Source organism: Salmo trutta, chromosome 22 (genome assembly GCF_901001165.1).
Source record: "Salmo trutta chromosome 22, fSalTru1.1, whole genome shotgun sequence".
Classification (NCBI taxonomy): Eukaryota; Metazoa; Chordata; class Actinopteri; order Salmoniformes; family Salmonidae; genus Salmo; species Salmo trutta.
In genome coordinates this window covers 11,297,327-11,312,795 of record NC_042978.1, presented here as the reverse complement: position 1 = coordinate 11,312,795, position 15,469 = coordinate 11,297,327, and the positions used below count along the sequence as shown (strand labels likewise).

General features: G+C 43.4%; 1 protein-coding gene across 1 annotated transcript in view; it reads left to right on the top strand.

Annotated features, from left to right (window-relative positions):
- apc2 (APC regulator of WNT signaling pathway 2) overlaps window positions 1-14,683 on the top strand; it is a 34,807-nt gene extending 20,124 nt beyond the window's left edge. The window contains exons 8-15 of the mRNA XM_029706584.1: window positions 3,716-3,784; window positions 4,135-4,522; window positions 4,646-4,744; window positions 4,879-5,018; window positions 5,136-5,213; window positions 5,373-5,489; window positions 5,624-5,838; window positions 7,588-14,683. Of these exons, the coding sequence (XP_029562444.1) occupies window positions 3,716-3,784; window positions 4,135-4,522; window positions 4,646-4,744; window positions 4,879-5,018; window positions 5,136-5,213; window positions 5,373-5,489; window positions 5,624-5,838; window positions 7,588-13,183 (6,702 nt within the window). The 3' untranslated portion in view covers window positions 13,184-14,683. The remainder of the gene's footprint in view (window positions 1-3,715; window positions 3,785-4,134; window positions 4,523-4,645; window positions 4,745-4,878; window positions 5,019-5,135; window positions 5,214-5,372; window positions 5,490-5,623; window positions 5,839-7,587) is intronic.
- Window positions 14,684-15,469: the final 786 nt, after the last annotated feature.

Sequence of the window (15,469 nt, the reverse complement as noted above, 5' to 3'; positions counted from 1 at the left end):
TTGAAAATCCACTTTTATATTAACCTTGAGCTGACTGAGCTTAGCTGCTGCACTGCGCAGCAGGCCCAGCCGTATCTCTCTCTCTCTCTCTCTCTCTCTCTATCCCCCTCACCTTGTGTCGCTCCCTGCCTGTGCTCTCCAGTGCTGCCGTGCTGCTATGCAGAACGCAGGCTTTACCCCTCTTTAGCTCGGCTCCAATTGGTCGCTCCTCCCAGAAAGTATAGAGTTGCTTAGGGACTGCAAACTTGGCAAAGAAGGGAGGTGTGTTTCGGTTGCCTAAAACAACATTACCTGAGTCCCAGACTGGCCCGTCTATGTGTCTGTGTTTCTGTCTGTGGGTGTTCAATAGGAGAATAGCATCAAGCTCTATAGTACCAGGATGCAGGGAGAATGAGAAATAAAAGGGGCTACAACAAAGATTTCTTAATGTCCAACAAGCTTTCTCTGCCCTTAACCTTGTTCTGAATACCTCCAAAACAAAGGTCATGTGGTTTGGTAAGAAGAATGCTCCTCTCCCCACTGGTGTGATTACTACCCCTGAGGGTTTAGAGCTTGAGGTAGTCACCTCATTATAGTAATTAGGAGTATGGCTAGACGGTACACTGTCCTTCTCTCAGCACATATCAAAGCTGCAGGCTAAGGTAAAATCTAGAGTTGGTTTCCTCTATCGTAATCGCTCCTCTTTCAAACTAACCCTGATTCAGATGACCATCCTACCCATGCTAGATTACAGAGACGTAATTAATAGACCGGCAGGTAAGGGTGCTCTCGAGCGGCCATCAGATTTGCCACCAATGTTCCTTATAGGACACATCACTGCCCTCTATACTCCTCTGTAAACTGGTCATCTCTGTATACGCGTCGCAAGACCCACTGGTTGATGCTTATTTATAAAACCCTCTTAGGCCTCACTCCCTCCATCTGAGATATCTACTGCAGCCCTCATCCTCCACATACAACACTCGTTCTGCCAGTCACATTCGGTTAAAGGTCCCCAAAGCACACACATCCCTGGGTCGCTCCTCTTTTCATGTCACGTCCTGACCATAGTAAGAGGTTATTTTCTATGGTAGAGTAGGTCAGAGCGTATTTCTATGTTTAAGTTCTAGTTTTTCTATTTCTATGTTTTTGGGGGGGGGTTGATCTCCAATTGGAGGCAGCTGGTCCTCGTTGTCTCTAATTGGAGATCGTATTTAAGTAGGGGTTTTTCTTCTAGTGGGTTATATATATTTTGAGTAGTGTTTGTTTCTCTCTGCGTCACGGTTTGTTGTTTTGTCATTTCAGTTATTTATGTATTGCAAAGTTTCACGGATTAAATAAAAATGTGGAACTACAACCACGCTGCACTTTGGTCTGCTCCTTTCGACAGCCGTGACATTTCAGTTCGCTGCAGCTAGCGACTGGAACGAGCTGCAAAAAACACTCAAACTGGACAGTTTTATCTCCATCTCTTCATTCAAAGACTCAATCATGGACACTCTTACTGACAGTTTGGCTGCTTCTTGTGATGTATTGTTGTCTCTACCTTCTTGCCCTTTGTGCTGTTGTCTGTGCCCAATAATGTTGGTACCAAGTTTTGTGCTGCTACCATGTTGTGCTGCTGCCATGTTGTGTTGTCGTCTTAGGTCTCTCTTTATGTGGTGTTGTGTTGTCTCTCTTGTCGTGATGTGTGTTTTGTCTTATATTTTTATTTTAATCCCAGCCCTCGTCCCCGCAGGAGGCCTTTTGCCTTTTGGTAGGCTGTCACTGTAACTGACTTGCCTAGTTTTTTTTTTTTTATACAATAGACACATTGTTCTATGTTTTTCAGGGCTATTGTCATCCATCTTGTAGCACACAGCAGGTTCCTGGTCAATACATTGTAAGCTATTGATTATGTATTTGAACTGCGACAATTAATGGGGTAAAAGCTACTGCAGATTCAATCCATCAAAACACAGACACATTTAGCATGGTTGTCTTGTTATTGGCGAGATAACACTTTATTTCTTACATGGAGCTATTCAGACAAGCATATGTCTATAGCCCTCCCCCTTTGTCTGAGAGTGAGTCTTTGGTGTGATCAGGCACAGGCTCACACACACACACACACACTGCAGCACCATGGGTTACCATGGTGATGGGTTGGGAGGATAAAAGAGTGGATTGATATTCTCTGATGATTTGTGATGTAGCCAATTGGTATATTGAATGTAAATGGAGTGCCTCTGTATGCTTGGAGTGTGCAGCTGGTACCTGATGAAGAGTATGTCTGTCTGCAGGGCCAAGATATTATAGAGTTGAAATTAAATGAGCTGAAATTAAATGTATTTATAGAGTGCCTTCAGAAAGTATTCACACCGCTTTGTCCACATTTTGTTGTATTACAGCCTGAATATACAATGGATTACACATTGAGATTTTTTGTCACTGGCCTACACACAATTTTTTGGACATTTTTACAAATTAAAAATTAAAAGCTGAAATTGGGTCAATAAGTATTCAACCCCTTAATCATGGCAAGCCTTAAGTTCAGGAGTAAAAATATGCTTAACAAGGCACAATAAGCTGCATGGACTGTGTGCAATAAGTGTTTAACATGATTTTTTAAATCATTACCTCATCTATGTACCCAACGCATACAATTCTCTGTCAGGTTCATTAGTCGAGCAGTGAATTTTAAACACAGATTCAACCACAAAGACCAGGGAGGTTTTCCAATGGTCGCAAAGAAGGGCACCTAGAAAAAGCAGACATTGAATATCCATTTGAGCATGGTGAAGTTATTAATTACACTTTGGATGGTGTATCAATACTTCCCGTCACTACAAAGATACAGGCGTCCTTCCTAACTCAGTTACCGGAGAGGAAGGAAACAGATCAGGGATTTCACCAGTTACAGAGTTTAATATTGTAGTTCCTCCACAATAAAAACATAATTGACAAGAATGAAGCCTGTACAGAATAAAAAATATTCCAAAACATTCATTCTGTTTGCAACAAGGCACTAAAGCACCATTTCACAGACTTGTAATCGTTAAGGACTAGAACGTTTTTCAGGATAAAAAAATAAATGAAATAGAAAACCTGGTGCAGTCTGCTTTCCACCAGACACTGGGAGATTAATTCACCTTTCAGTAGGACAATAACCAAAAACACAAGGCCAAATCTACACTGGAATGTTTTACCAAGAAGACAGTGACTGTTCCTGAATGGCCGAATTACAGTTTTGACTTAAATCTACTTAAATCTATGGCAAGACCTGAAAATGGTTGTCAAGCAATGATCAACAACCAATTTGACAAAGTTTGCAAATCAATTTATAACATTTTTGCCATGCGTTTTTCTGGATATTTTTGTTGTTATTCTGTCTCTCACTGTTCAAATAAACCTACCATTAAAATTATAGACTGATCCTTTCTTTGTCAGTGGGCAAACGTACAAAATCAGCAGGGGATCAAATACTTTTTTCCCCCACTGTACAAAGATTTTGTTCTAATTTACATAACTTATAGGATTGAGCCATACATCTCTACGTATTTTAGAGATTTAGTCTGCAATTAATAACAGAATACATTTTCTCAAGGGCACTTGGGGACTGTCTGAAAGTTCAAAGCAAACAGCCTTCTATTGACTTTCATGCTGCAAAACAAGAAATAATGCACGTTACTTGACCCTCATTGACATGAAGCGTCTTAAAACCATTGCCATTTCCTATCCCTTTCTGTATTTGCAGATCTCAAGCTGTGAAACAGAAAATGCATCGTCTTCTTCTGCAATTGATGCACAAGGAGATGGAAGCAAAGTAAGGGCACCGTTACATATTAAGTATGATGAATGTCGGTACAGATGTACAATGCAGTTTTGCATTACTGGCTTTGCATTATCTAGATGAATATTTGTTTAGGTGGACAATAATGGTCCCATTGCCCTGCCATGTGTAGCAAAAGTAGAGCTTACATGCATATGATATTATCCAACCACCATTTTCCGATTCGTTGGTCATGCATGTCAATGTTATAATATCAAACATTCTTCTCAAGTCGTTGTTGTAAAATATTGTAGTAAAATACAAATATTTCAAATACAAAAGTCTAAATAAAGGTGAATTAAATACGTACTCACCACGGCCATTTTGTATTTTATCTGGATTAGGTGGAGATGGTGTTCTGGCTGCTCTCCATGTTGGCCAACCGGGACAGGGAGGAGATGTCCCGCACTCTGCTGACCATGTCCAGCTCTCAAGACAGCTGCATCGCCATGCGCAAGTCAGGCTGTGTCCCCCTGCTGGTGCAGATCCTTCACGACGGCCCAGGGGGCGCCGGAGAGGCGGACGGAAGTACAGGGTGCAGCCGGGAGGCCCGATCCAGAGCCAGCGCTGCCCTGCACAACATAGTGTACTCCCAGCCAGACGAGGGCCAAGCCCGGCGGGAGATGAGGGTGCTGCACGTGCTGGAGCAGATCCGCTCGCACTGTGACAGCGGCTGGGACTGGATCGAGAGCCACGTGGGGAGGCCCTCCCCCGGAGGTACTACAACCACAGGTTAGTAGTAGAGGGAAGGAGGATTATTTTTGGCGATTAATGCCATCTCTATAGCACACTGTGGATTATTATACTGTGAATGTGAAAAGTAATTCCAGCTGTACTTGTCTGTGTTGTATTCAGACATCCCTGAGACATTGGAGCCCCAGATCTGCCAGGCCATGTGTGCTGTCATGAAGCTCTCCTTTGAGGAGGAGTACCGACAAGCCATGAATGAACTAGGTTAGTGAACAACATGTCAATGGGAAATATACTTCCAGCAAAGATGATAAAGCATAACCTTACTGACAAATATTATATGTGAATGAACTGATTGTTCAGTTTGTGATGTGCATGGCTGGTGTGTCTCTGTTTAGGGGGGTTGCAGGTAGTTGCAGAGCTAATGCACTTGGACCAGGAGCTGTACGGAATGAAGAACGATCCCATCAATATGGCGCTTCGACGCTACGCAGGCATGGCGCTGACAAACCTCACTTTCGGAGATGTCGTCAACAAGGTAATGTATCATGAGAAAAGCATTGAAAAAACTGAGAGGGATACATATTTATCCCAATTGTAAGAATATTTTTTTATTCAAGATAAATGACTTCTGTCTGACCTCTCTTTTACACAGGCCACTCTCTGCACAAAGAAAAGCTGCCTGCAGGCCATTGTTGCCCAACTTGCATCTGATAGTGAGGAACTACATCAGGTACAACATGGTTAATACTATCCTTATCTACTTGAGAATGTTTTATTTTTGTCAACATTTCAGGACCATGAGACATTACTCTTTTCAGTTTCAGTGGTTTAAGTCAATGTTTCCAGTACCACATGGCTAAAGAGGTTATATCTATTTTTCCCCTCACAGGTAGTGTCCAGTATTCTGAGAAATCTGTCATGGCGTGCAGACATCAACAGCAAGAGGGTCCTTAGAGACATAGGGAGTGTAACAGGATTGATAACATGTGCTCTTCAAGCCACAAAAGTAAGATCATACCGAGATGATGTAATCGATGCATGGTGGCAATTGTAACCAAAGCAATAACCAAAGGAAACAATGGCAAAATATCTGCACAATTCTAATCTCTAATGCAATGTAAATGCAAAATCCCATTTTAGGAATCCACTTTGAAGAGCCTCCTCAGCGCTCTGTGGAACCTGTCAGCACACAGTCCTGAGAACAAGGTGGCCATTTGCTCAGTAGATGGGGCTCTGGGCTTCTTGGTCAGCACCCTCACCTACAGATGTCAGACCAACTCACTGGCAATCATTGAGAGTGGAGGTGGCATCCTGCGCAATGTTTCCAGTCTTGTGGCCACACGAGATGATTACAGGTATTTACTTCAATTGAATTCTACTGTATATCAGTGCAGTTCAATAGTTATTGCCATACAGTTGAAGTCGGAAGTGTACATACACCTTAGCCAAATACATTTAAACTCAGTTTTTCACAATTCCTGACATTTAATCCTAGTAAAAATTCCCTGTTTTAGGTCAGTTAGGATCACCACTTTATTTTAGGAATGTGAAATGTCAGAATGTAGTAGAGAGAATGATTTATTTGAGCTTTTATTTCTTTCATCACATTCCCAGTGGGTCAGAAGTTCACATACACTCAATTAGTATTTGGGAGCATTGCCTTTAAATTGTTTAAAAACTTGGGTCAAACGTTTCGGGTAGCCTTCCAAAAGCTTCCCACAATAAGTTGGGTGAATTTTGGCCCATTCCTCCTGACAGAGCTGGTGTAACTGAGTCAGGTTTGTAGGCCTCCTTGCTCGCACACGCTTTTTAAGTTCTGCCCACAAATTTTCTATGGGATTGAGGTCAGGGCTTTGTGATGACCACTCCAATACCTTGTCTTTGTTGTCCTTAAGCCATTTTGCCACAACTTTGGAAGTATGCTTGTTGTCATTGTCCATTTGGAAGACCCATTTGCGAACAAGCTTTAACTTCTTGACCGATGTCTTGAGATGTTGCTTCAATATACCCACATAACTTTCCCTCTTCATGATGCCATCTATTTTGTGAAGTGCATCAGACCCTCCTGCAGCAAAGCACCCCCACAACATGATGCTGCCATCCCCGTGCTTCCCGGTTGGGATGGTGTTCTTCGGCTTGCAAGCCTCCCCCTTTTTCCTACAAACATAACATGGTCATTATGGCCAAACAGTTCTACTTTTGTTTCATCAAACCAGAGGACATTTCTCCAAAAAGTACGATCTTTGTCCCCATGTGCAGTAGTCTGGCTTTTTTATGGAGGTTTTGGAGCAGTGGCTTCTGCCTTGCTGAGCGGCTTCTCAGGTTACGTCGATATATGACTCGTTTTACTGTGGATGTAGATACTTTTGAACCCGTTTCCTCCAGCATCTTCACAAGGTCCTTTGCTGTTGTTCTGGGATTGATTTGCACTTTTCGCACCAAAGTACGTTCATCTCTAGGAGACAGAACACAAATCCTTCCTGAGCGGTATGACGGCTGCATGGTCCCATGGTGTTTATACTTGCGTACTGTTGTTTGTACAGATGAACGTGGTACCTTCAGGCGTTTGGAAATTTCTCCCAAGGATGAAACAGACTTGTGGAGGTCTCCAATATGTTTCTGAGGTCTTGGCGGATTTATTTTGCTTTTCCCATGATGTCAAGCAAAGAGGCACTGAGTTTGAAGGTAGGCCTTGAAATACATCCACAGGTGCACCTCCAATTGACTCAAACGATGTCAATTAGCCTATCAGAAGCTTCTAAAGCCATGACATAATTTTCTGGAATTTTCCAAGCTGTTTAAAGGCACATTCTACTTAGTGTATGTAAACTTCTGACCCACTGGAATTGTGATACAGTGAATTATAAGTGAAATAATCTGTCTGTAAACAATTGTTGGAAAAATTACTTGCGTCATGCACAAAGTAGATGTCCTAACCGACTTGCCAAAACTATAGTTTGTTAACAAGAAATGTGTGTAGTGGTTGAAAAACGAGTTTTAATGACTCCAACCTGAGTGTATGTAATCTTCCGACTTCAACTGTAAATATCCACAAAATTCATTCTAACATGCTTGAATAAGGATTTTTTTCTCTTTCAATTCAGACAAATCCTCAGGGACCACAACTGCCTCCAAACGTTGCTTCAGCACCTGCGCTCTCACAGCCTGACGATTGTGAGCAACGCTTGTGGGACCCTCTGGAACCTCTCTGCCCGCAGTCCCAAGGACCAGGAGCTGCTGTGGGACCTGGGAGCAGTCAGCATGTTGCGCAACCTCATCCACTCCAAGCACAAAATGATAGCCATGGGAAGTGCCGCAGCTCTACGGAACCTGCTCACGAATCGGCCCCTCAAGTATAAGGATGCTGCGGTCATATCCCCTGGTTCCTGCATGCCCTCGCTCTACATGAGGAAGCAGAAAGCACTGGAGGCTGAGCTCGATGCAAAGCACCTTGCTGAAACATTTGATTCCATTGAAAAACAAAGCAGCCCCAAGCATCCAAGCATCAACAAGCCGCTGCGGCATATCGAGAGCCTGGCAAAGGATTATGCATCTGACTCAGGCTGCTTTGACGATGATGAGGCCCCTAATGTTTCCAGTAGTCTGGATACAGGGAGTTTCTCCATGCTCTCCATGTTCCTGACCAATTCCAACTTTCTTCAAAACCAGCCTCGCAAGAAGGACAGTGAACCGGAGAGAGACGTGGAGCCACCACAGACAGAGGATAAGAGGCTAGCGCCTCCAGAAGACGAGGTGTCTGTTGCAGCAGGAAAATTAGCAAAAAAGATCACCAACACTGTGGCCAAGATTGATAAGCTCGTGGAGGACATTACCATGCATACATCTTCGGAGGACAGCTTCAGCCTTAGCTCAGAGGACCATTTCGCAGACTGGCCTTATGGATCAGATGAACTCCATGAGGCCCGGGCCAAGTCATGCTCCCCCTGCCGCCTCTCTGATACCAGCAGCTTTGCACACAGAGAACGTCTAAACAGAGCCTATGCTCTCTTACGTCTCAAAACCACCCATGCAAGTTTGTCCACTGACAGTCTCAACAGTGGCAGTACCAGTGATGGCTATTGTGGTAGCAAGGACCAGATTAGGCCCTCAGCGAGATCAGCAACAGCTCAAAGACGACCTAACAAGCTTGATCTTAAGGTGGCCCATCAAGAATATCTTAACATCAGAGCTCATGTTCTCAATGCGACAAGTCCGATCGATGTGCCAGAGAGAGATTCTGTGGACAACAAAGAGGTTCAATTGCTTGAACTAAATAGCACAGAAACAGAGAAGAGCCAAGAGCTGCCCCCGCACACACCAGCTAGTGCATCAACTAAACTCTCTTCTGATGTCAGCATGACTTCCATAAAGCTGTCCCCTTCCTACCAACATGTCCCTCTAATTCAAAGTGTCACTAAGTTTGGTGTTGCAAAAAGTGCCATCAATGTGCAGGCAGCTCAAGCAATGAGGAGACAAGCCTGGGTCCCAACTGTGATGACTGGAGGGAGTTTAGGCAAGTTTTCTCCAATGAGCTCTGCTAGAAGTCCAACCATTGGCCCAATGGAGACACTGCAGAAGTATTCAGTGGAGAACACACCAATATGTTTCTCCCGTTGCAGTTCCCTGTCCTCCCTCTCCTCTGGTGATGGAGCTCTTGACGGACAGAGTCAAAGTGAAAATGAGTTGGAGAGTGACTCATCACTTGAGATCATTGAAATGGAAGATGGGGATCTGGTCAATAGGGAGGAGGAGAATGAGACCCTGGAGGATTTAAGTGATAGCCAACTGCTAGTCACTGATTCAAAAACCTGTCTGAGCATTGGGTCTGATCCTATTGAAATTCCCTGCCCCACCAAACGTGAAAAGGTGTTCCTCAGGGGTGTATCACCAGGCATACTTGAGGACAGATCACCTTCAAGTTCATCAGAGAACTACATCCATGAGACCCCACTTGTGATGAGCCGTTGTAGCTCAGTCAGCTCACTGGGTAGCTTTGAGTCTCATTCAATTGCCAGCTCCATACTTAGTGATCCATGCAGCGGAATGATCAGTGGAACCATAAGTCCAAGTGATCTTCCTGACAGTCCAGGGCAAACCATGCCCCCCAGTCGAAGCAAAACCCCATGCTTTGCTGAATCAAATGGACCAGAAACCCAAAATGCTGGGACAGCAGGGCAGTGGGAAAGCAGCTTACGCAAGTTCATGGAAATTGCAGACCTTAAGGAAAGGATCAACTTACCTCCAGATTTGGACACCATGATCTACTTTACAGTGGAAAAACCCACAGAGAACTTTTCATGTGCCTCCAGCTTGAGTGCTCTACCTCTTCACGAGCACTACATTCAGAAGGATGTGGAACTGAAATTGACTCCCTTACTCCAGCAAAAGGACAACAATCCATCATTCCCAAGGGCTCATGGAGATAGAGATGACAATGAGCATCCTTCTTTTATGGACCAAGGGGAGAGATATAGTGAGGGCAATTCAGATGATGATATAGAAATTCTCAAAGAATGCATCAATTCAGCAATGCCCTCCAAGTTCAGGAAAGTAATGCCCTCCCTGATCTCCACTTTACCCACCCATGTTCTAAACTCCCAAACCAGAAAACCTATACCTGTTTATATGATGGTTCCTAACAATGCCAATCAAATGTGCTCAGGGAGAAGGATTGTGATGCAACAAAAGGACTTATATCTTGATGATTCATCATACACTGATTCTGCTGAGGGCACCCCTGTCAACTTTTCCAGCACGACATCGTTAAGTGACGAAACACTTCAGTACCCAGTGAGGGACAAGGGGGCAAAAGATTGGAAGGTTAGAAGTATGAACAAACAGGAATTGTTGGATCAAGAGGCAAAGAGAATTGAAGACCTTCGGGTTTTCTCGCACTTCCACAAGCCCACTAAAATTACCAGTCAGCCTGACATACCAGTCAATCAAATGAACAGGTCAATCAAACATGTCATTCCCACTCAAAGAGTACTGATGCAAAGCAAAGAAGTGGCTGATAGAGTGGCTAATCAGAGAAACCGTGATCAATCACCCAATCAACAAAGACAAAAGCATGGACAGGTCCTGACAAGGAAACTGGATCTACCCATCATAAAGCCAAACACAGAAGGAAACCAAAATCAGAGAGCACTAGAGGGAAATAAGGCTTTTCAGTCCATGCACCATCCAATACCTTCAGGGGAAGCCATTTACTGCTTGAATGATGACCAGACAGACAAAGAGGAGGGAGTGATGAAAAGGACAGGGAGAAAACAGATGAGAGAGTCCAGCAGAAACACTCTCTCCCGAAGTATGACTAATATTGGTCGGATTGACAATTCCCAGATAAGACCCAAAGGCTTTAATAGGATCAAGCACAAACTAATCATGGAGGAAACACCCCCATGTTACTCTCTTAGTTCATCTCTTAGCTCTTTGAGTGATGCAGAATTTGAGGAACACCAATCAAAATCCCAGCAAGTATGGGTGAAAAACAAACACAACAAGATATCTAACCAGGTCCAACAAACAAGACCAATGCACATCCACAATCAGTATGAGGAACAAAGCTCACCAAGCTCAGTCAGTATGGATTCAGAGGATGATCTTCTGCAAAAATGTATAACATCTGCAATGCCCAAGCAGAGGAAGAAGCTCTCTGCAAGAAAGAAAGCAGAGAAGAAGCAGAAACAAAGAAACGACATGCAGAAAGTGTCCGGTGGATGGAACAATGAACAAGACTTTGACAGTGACGATATAGCATCTGACAAAGACTCAGACCTCAACAGTGTTGAATGGAGAGTAATACAAGAAGGTGCTAATTCTGTTGTCACGAGGTTACAAGCATCAAAGTCTCAAGAACATTCCTCTGAAGAGACTGAATCTGTCCTCTCATTTATGTCTGGATCTAGCTTTACGCCTAAAGAAAAGAAGATCTTTAAAGACAAAAAAGCAAACAAACCACTGGACTTTAACCAACGTAAACCAGTTCCAAATCTGCCAGTGGTCTTCAGAGGTAGAACAGTGACATACACGCCTAAGAAAGAGACAAATCTTTCGCAAAGGCCGCCTCCTAATAAAGAATCCCCCAAAACAGATGCGCCAAAGAATCCAAACCTTGCTCAACAGAGGTCAAAGAGTCTCCACCGTTTGGGACAACCCCTGGACTCCACACAGTGGTGTTTGCCGAAAAGAAGCTCAACCCCGCCTCCGAGGATACCAAAGAGCTCATCCTCTGGATCATCTCAAAGCTCTACTCCATCGAGACAGCCACAGAAGAAAATAATCTCCCCCTCACAAACAAGTAAATTTGTTCCCCATAAAGATACCACACCAGCAAGTAGTCCACCTGAAAGGAAGGGACGTTCCACTGTTCCTTCAAATCAGAGCCCAATATCTCCAGGACACAAAACACAGAAGTCACCCGTCCGAATACCCTTCATGCAGAATGCAGCAAGACAGTCCAGAACTCTATCGCCATTGGTAACCAATCAACCCACAAGTATTAGCAGACAAAACAGTCAGGTGGCTGGGAAAATGATCCCTCCAGCCAATCGTTTTGACTTAGTCCGCATGACATCTACCCATTCAAGCAGCAGCGAGTCTGACCGCAATGGGTTCCTGAGGCAATTGACCTTTATCAAGGAATCGAAGACAAGAATGAGACGTGACGTTTCGTCCTCACGCTCTGTGCCTACCTCGCAGCACGTATCGCCCAGAAAAGCAATTCCAGGTGCTCCTGCAGTCTTCCTATGCTCATCTCGATGCCAAGAGCTAAAGGCAGTTGCTCAGGGACCAAGAAGGATGCAAGGAAAGGGCCCCGGGCAAAGGCAAGAGCCAATGCAGGAGCAGGGGCTTCAAAGGCAGACCGTGACTCTGTCCAGAGCCTGCTCTAGTGACCGAGACCTCTCAACAAGGCGTCCAGCCAGGAGAACCAGCTCAGAGAGTCCCTGTAGGGTACCTCCGAGAAACGTCTCTGCAACCAAGCAGCAGGCAAGAGACAACATCAAGCGCCATTCCTCATCGCCCAGCATAAACATACTAAGCAGAGTAACCAGCCGCTCCTCCCTCCGCTCCTCGTCCTCTGACTCAAGTGGGCGAGCCAAGAGTGAGGACGATACAAAGAAGAAGCAGCAGAGAACTGGATCACACCTCAATGACAGAGTCACCTGGAGGAGGATTCGGGATGAGGATGTGCCTCAAATCTTGAAGAGCACTCTGCCATCTACTGCATTGCCTCTGTTGCCTGTTCCTGAAGGGCCAAAACCAAAACCACCAGCACTGCCAAGGAAACTGACGACCATTTTACTTAAGTCAAGAAAGACGAGCGACGCTACAGTCCAAACAGAGGATTTCTCGTCCAACAAGACCAACTCAAGCACTTCTCCAACTGTTGAGACAGCTCCAATCATCTCAGAGGAGGCAGCGAGACTAGCCCTCCTTAGAAAGATCAGCATTGGCTCCGGCCAAGATGGAGACTCTGATGGATCCCTAAAGAGTTACAGCACAGCATCCTCTGGAAACACTCACTCTGTGGAAACTCACACAGGTGGCGTTGGCCATTTCCGTCAGAGCTCCCCCAGCAAGGCAGTTCGGGTCACCCCATTCAACTACATACCCAGCCCCATGGCCTGCTGCCTGCAAGACGCACAGAGCCAAGCAACAACAATCAATGAGAAGTCATGTGAAAAATTTGAAGCCTAGTACCTACTACGTAGTACCGTATGTAATTCTGTACAATTGAGATGAGAAAAATCCTACTGTGTTCCTGATTGAAACTAACACAAATACTTGTGTATATCAATCCTTTTACCTCGGGTATTGAACCTTCTTTTTCCTCACTGCATCAGAAACATGTCTTCAAAAAAGAACACTTGTCATTTCAAATCATCTGATCCCACATGTCATTCATACAAGTTGGATGTATGCATTAAGACAGGACTTCATTGGATAGAATAACACTATCCTATATTTAGAGAGGAGTTACGGAGAGTAGCCTAATCTCATACAAAATGCACATTTTTGTACTTTTTGTATTTGTATATAAACCATTGCTTGTTAGAAGATTAGTGTAGACATGACAACATACAAAAAATACAATTGTCTGTGGATTTCAAGACATACAGCACCATCATCAAAATGAAGGAACAACCATTATTGAAAAACAATATGCAAATCATTGAGTGAAAACCCAGCTGGAAGACTTGTGTGTTTTTGAAAAGGTACTACTGTGGCTCCAAACTTATTTGAAAAAGACTTGAAATACGTCAAAATATGGACATAATATTATGTAAAGTATTTACTATGTACCCACATGTTACTGCTTCGCCTTTGCCACACTATTTACTACTGAGGATACCACACTGTTAGCCTTCACTTTAGAACCACTGCAGGAATTATTATTGCCAATAGTTAACGTTAAATAATCAGCACTGCTGGAACACTATGTTATGTGTATTCTGTCTTAAAAGCGGTATTGTAAATGCATGCAGACCAATGTTCCCTCTAAACTGAGCGCATGCGCAGCCGTGCACCTCCTCCAGGACTGCCACGCAGAAAAAAAAGCCAGGTGGCTCAGAGATTCAAGAGTTTGAACTTCACTGAGTTCACATTATATAGAGCAACATTTTCTGTGATCGAATCAACATTATATCATCTCCGTGTGTGATTTTGTTGTAGGCAGAGCCAGAGCGCAACGGAGTAGATTTCTATTGGCCGGTGTAGCCCACGAGCGGTCTGTCAATCACCCGCGAGTGAATGCGCTTTTCAGATCAGAGCCGCGCGAGTGGACATTTGTTGATATTCTTTGCTAGTTAGCGAGTTTTTAGCCCAGTTATAGATAATTATAGTTCAGCAATGGAGAGTTACTGCTTCATACAAGAGCACAAAACGTGTAGGCTACATTTCAAGCTTTATTTGAAAAGCCTGTCAGGTTTTAATTAAAGGGGCTGTGTTGTATTTTGAGACAGGCATGAATATGCACATAAACCAATAGGAAGAGGGGTAGCCTACACGGTCTAAGTCGCTGTATGGTAATAATAATTAATTGAATTTTGTAAAGTGGTTTCTTGCATCATATAACACAATACGATGCAATTTACAGTCACCTGTTTTATCCATGGTGTTACAGAATAAGTAAAAAAAAAATGAATTAATGTCAAGCCCTTCATAATGTAAAAACGTTTTTAAAAAAGTCTCATGCAATGTAGGCCTGCATTGAACATATAGGCTACTGTAGGCTATTTCATAGAAATCAAAAGCTATTTCCATGTGAATGTTATGTGATTTGCGCCATTGGTTTTGTTGGTAGGCCTACATTATGCTCAAATAGCCACAATAGCCTATTGGTTACTGTCTAAAACTGTAAACACACGCCGGAAGATGGACAAAATTCTCACAACATTCAAGTTTCCGCTCACAAGACCTAAAATTTGATTTGCGCAGCGCACCAAAAAAATTGAGGGAACATTGGTGCAGACATGCAGTAGAACTCTATAAGCTTCCCAGTGAGCAAAAACACCTCTTTGTGTTGCTCCTTACAGCATGCTAAATACACCTGTATTACACCTGTTAATATTGTAGATGTTGAACTAAAATTAACTTGAAGGTGGATAATGGTCGTTAAGAAACAACTGTTGGGTTCTACACAAGAGTACACGTACAGAAATTATTCTGTAGAAATATTTACAGAAATGTGTTAATATCCGCTTAAACGTCTAGCTGTCAGTAGTGATAGGTCAAAGAACTCGAGCATAAAGACCTTAGAAATAAAAATGCATATTCTCTGTAGTTGTAACATCATCTGTTCATATGTTCTCTTAACTAAGAGATGTAACCAAGACAACTCGATTGAGAGAAGTGCTTGACAGAAATGAAACTAATCTGGCGTGATTTCCATGGAATTTAAGAGCTGTTTATTCTCATTTAATGTACAATGTTAAATTGAGTCTGGTAACATTTCCAAAGCATTTGAGTAATGCAATGAACCAA